Source organism: Fukomys damarensis, unplaced genomic scaffold (genome assembly GCF_012274545.1).
Source record: "Fukomys damarensis isolate Sample0158 unplaced genomic scaffold, DMR_v1.0_HiC HiC_scaffold_12, whole genome shotgun sequence".
NCBI classification, from domain to species: domain Eukaryota; kingdom Metazoa; phylum Chordata; class Mammalia; order Rodentia; family Bathyergidae; genus Fukomys; species Fukomys damarensis.
In genome coordinates this window covers 56,189,933-56,193,783 of record NW_022900924.1, presented here as the reverse complement: position 1 = coordinate 56,193,783, position 3,851 = coordinate 56,189,933, and the positions used below count along the sequence as shown (strand labels likewise).

The window sequence follows — 3,851 nt, the reverse complement described above, 5'->3', positions numbered from 1 at the left end:
ACGTGCGCGTCGGCTCAGCAGCATGGCGTCCGTGTCGCTGAGCGAGGCGGAGAAGGTGTACATTGTGCACGGCGTCCAGGTAGTAGCTCCGGCGGCGGCGGTCTGGGTTCTTCTGGTTGTGCGGGTTGCGAGGGCCCTCGGGTCGCCAGGGAAGAGCGTCCAAGCTGCTGCGAGACTGGCTGACCTTGTGCCTTGCCGGCGCGGCGTCCGCGAGTGCCGCCGGTGCTGGCGTTTTGGGGTCCTGAGGCCGAGGGTGCCCTCGGGATTGATTACCTTTTGCAGCCTTTCCGTGAGATGAGATTCGGTCCTCGTCCGGAAGCGGGGGGCAGCTTCTGGGTCGTCTCTTACCGGCTGCGTTCAGCTTTCGCACCCTCGGCTGGACTGATGATGTCTGTGTGCTCCAGGAAAGGAGGTGGGCGTCTGGCCCACTTTTCCTGACCTCGTGTTGGGGAGACCCAGAAATAGCATGCACCTGAGGTGAAAAAAAGCAGTTTTAAAAAGCAGTTTGGCTGTAGGAAACGTGATTATTGCGGCTTCCCACCTTGAAAGTAGAGAACTAATCCCCTTATGCAACCATAGCTACAGTCTTTTATGCTCACACTTCAGCACCTGGCACTGATCTGTCCTGGTTCCGACCACCCTGGTCGTTATGTACCTGGTATCTCTTCCTGGCTGTGTCCCCACTTGTGAGTGCACGGGGTTGTGCTCCCCTCAGAGTTCTTCAGCCCACCAGCGGAGAGCCCTGGTGGCAGCTCTTCCCACTCCCTTCGTGCCTTCCCCTTGGCAGGAACAAATTGGAAAGTCACATGAAGGCAATCAGTTAAATCCCCTAGAGGTCCACAACGTCAGTAAAGACTATGTCCTTTTTATTCTTTGAGGCAGGGTCTCCCTTTGTAGTTCAGGCTGGCCCTGAACTCACTATGTAGCCCAGCCTGGCCTTGAACTCTTGGCAATCCTCCTTTCTGCGTGCTGGGATTACAGGCATGTACCACTGCTCCCAGTTTAAGACTATGTCCTTGTAAAATTGTGACCTCTTATTAACATCTGCTCCCTTGTAAACTATGCAGCATCAAGGCTTAGTCAGCGGGCTGCATATTAAACTTGGATTTAAAAAGTCAAAATTCAAAATTCCGTGAGCTTTCTAGTCCCAAGAAAAGGAGGATTCATGGCAAGAGCCAGAAAGGTCCCACATGGCTCTCACGAGTCCTATAATGGATCACATTGGCTGTGCAGCTTTTTCTAGTAATAACCCTGCTTTTTTTCCCTGTCAAAGTATTTTCCATCTCTGTGGACACTTGCTGTCCACCATCTCCTATACCCTGATAAGATCTGCCCCTCTCCCTACCTTTACTTTTGTGTGGCCTTTCCAGCTCCCTCCCTACCACACTGTGACCTGTTAACCCCTCTCTTTATTTTTAAGACAGGATCTTGCTAGTTCATACTAGCCTTGAGCTCACTATGTAGTCCAGGCTGGCCTCAGACTTGTGATCCTCCTGCCTCATCCTCACAAATGCTGGTGTGACAGGCGTGCGCCTCCATGCCCAGCAGCCCCTCTTTAACTCTTTCCTTTGAAATGTTTCCTGGATCATAGATGAGAGTCAAATGAGAGAACTAGTTTTGCCTAGCAGTGTTGCATGCCCTGAAGAGCTGGTCCCCTTATAATTGTACGCTTTTGATTCTTGCACAAATCTTTGGCTGTTTGAGGGAAGGTGGTCTCAGTTAGGTGGCTAAGGAACAACTGTAGGCACAGTGGGCTTCCCCAGGGTCAGCCTACAGAACTGGCTGTCACAGGTTAACTCCAGCCCAGAGGCTCTCCTCCTGGGTCCCATCATGGCTCCTTCTTGTATGTTCTTGTGTGAAGGAGCTGTGGCTCAGCAGGTGGTTTGTTTTTTTTTCTGTGCTCTAGCTTTCATCATGATGCATTGTCGGGGAGGCAGCGCAGGGGAAAGAGAACAGCTGTAGCACAGAGCCCAAGCCTGGTCTTTGGCTGTGGGGTTAAGTTAGCACTCAGCTGCTCCGAGCCCCCAGCACTCTTGCTGAACAGCTTCCCACCCCGGGACAAACAGAATGAAACCTGGTGGCTGAGCTTCCTTCTCTGGTATCCCCTTTTCAGGGTTGGTTTTGAGGTCCCAGAAACAGAAAGGCGCAGCTGTGAAGGGAAGACTGAGGGAGGGTGGTGCCCCTTAAGTGATCTGTGCCTTTGGGCACTCCTGTAACTAGGTGGGCTTGTTCTTGCTTGGGGCTCCTGAAAGCTGCCGTGTGACAGCAGAGATTTAAATACTAGTCAGAAGGTGTTGCACCACACCCAAAGCAGGGTTGTGGGAATGGTAGTGGAAGTGGCCAGGGGCTGGCCTTGTGGGCCAAAGCCCTGGCTGTGGAAGGTGCTCTGTCTCCTCGGCACAGTACAGGGCACACACCGCTGAGTGTCAGCCATTGACATCACCCTTAGGCTTAAAACAGAACCCTCAGCTCAGGGCCACCCTTGTGGAAGAGCTCCTGCTCTCAGGGATGAGTTGCTCTGCTCCTGAGTGCCCAGTACTGCAGTACTGACGAGGCTCTATTTTCTGACACATCCAGCCCTGCCTCGGGACCGTGAGTTGTCACTTCAGGAGCTGTGACTGGACCTTGCCAGAGTGTGGTTTTCCAGAGAGAGGGCTCTGTTTAAAAGCAGTGTTTGGAAGCCCTGGGACCACGGTCACATTGTCACCAGGGCCACTTGGTAGCCAGCCACTTCATCCTTTGAAGAGGCCCTGTCCTGACTATTTTTGTGAAGCAAAGAGGCTACTAGAGTGCAGCAGGCGGCATGAAATAGCCAGAGCCCTGGCCCTGAGGTCAGATGCTCCCTCCTGGCTGTGTGAACTTGGGCCAGCATCCGGGCATCCTCCAGCCTCTGTTTCTCATTGGTGAAATGGAATGAGGTGGGCCAGGGATGTAGCTCAGTGGCAGCGCGCCTGCCTTGCAGGTGCAAGGTCCTGAGTTTGGTCCCCGCTACCAAAAAAGAAGTAGAATGAGGAGATGTGTCTTAGGGTGGTGCAGGAATTTGCGTGTTCCTGGCATGTTGTCTAATAAGCAGTAACCGCACAGTGCGCAGTAGATCCTGTTATCATATGTAATCACGGCCACTTCATAGTCTGTGGAATTAGAGAATTACCTTGGAGACCGATCATCTTTTACAAAGAAGGAAACTGGTCCATAGTGGGGAGAAACTTGTCCCAAGTCGAGGAGTGGCTGATGCTCCTGGTGATGGCTCTCTGTGTCCCACCTGCAGCCCCGGACAGAGCTTGGCTGGGCAGAGCTGGGAAGCCTTGGGGTTCCGTGGGTGGGTTGTAGAGCGATACATTGGAGGTCAGGGGTCCTGAGGTACGGGGCTCTGCCCCAGGTAGGGGATTGTGTTGGCCTTGGGTGGACAGGTCTGTGTTCTCTCGTTGAGGAGTCAAGAGGGTTAATGAGTGAAAGTGGGTGCATTACAGGATCACATGGAGCAGAGGTGTCTGCTTTTCTGTTTAACTTCTCAGAAATAAGAAACGTTCATCACATATGCAGTTAGCTTAACTGGTTTAAAGATATGTTTCTGTCAATCACAATTTTCCTGTTTTTTCGTTTATGTTTTGGAGAGTGTTGCCCCTTTGAGTATTTGATGAAGCTAATGATTCTTTTTCTCTGGGGAGGAAACTGCTTTCAAAAAATATAGTGAGGAGCCAGGTGTGGTGGTGTATGCCTGTAATCCAAGCACTGGGGAGGCTGAGACAGGAGGATCGCTGTGAGTTCAAGACCAGCCTGGGCTAGGTGAGTTCCAGGTCAGTCTCAACTACATAGTGAGACCCTGTCTCAAAAAACAAAACAAAACCAAG

At 52.1% G+C, this 3,851-nt stretch overlaps 1 protein-coding gene across 4 annotated transcripts in view; it reads left to right on the top strand.

The window, feature by feature from the left end:
* Positions 1–6: 6 nt before the first annotated feature.
* The window catches only part of Exosc7 (exosome component 7), a 17,954-nt gene continuing 14,109 nt past the window's right edge, over positions 7–3,851 (top strand). For all 4 annotated transcript variants that reach the window (XR_780304.2, XM_010624401.2, XM_010624399.2 and 1 more), the window contains exon 1: positions 7–79. Coding sequence is in view for 3 of the 4 variants with exons in the window: in XM_010624401.2 (XP_010622703.1) it covers positions 23–79 (57 nt within the window). In the remaining variant the exon portion in view is untranslated. The remainder of the gene's footprint in view (positions 80–3,851) is intronic.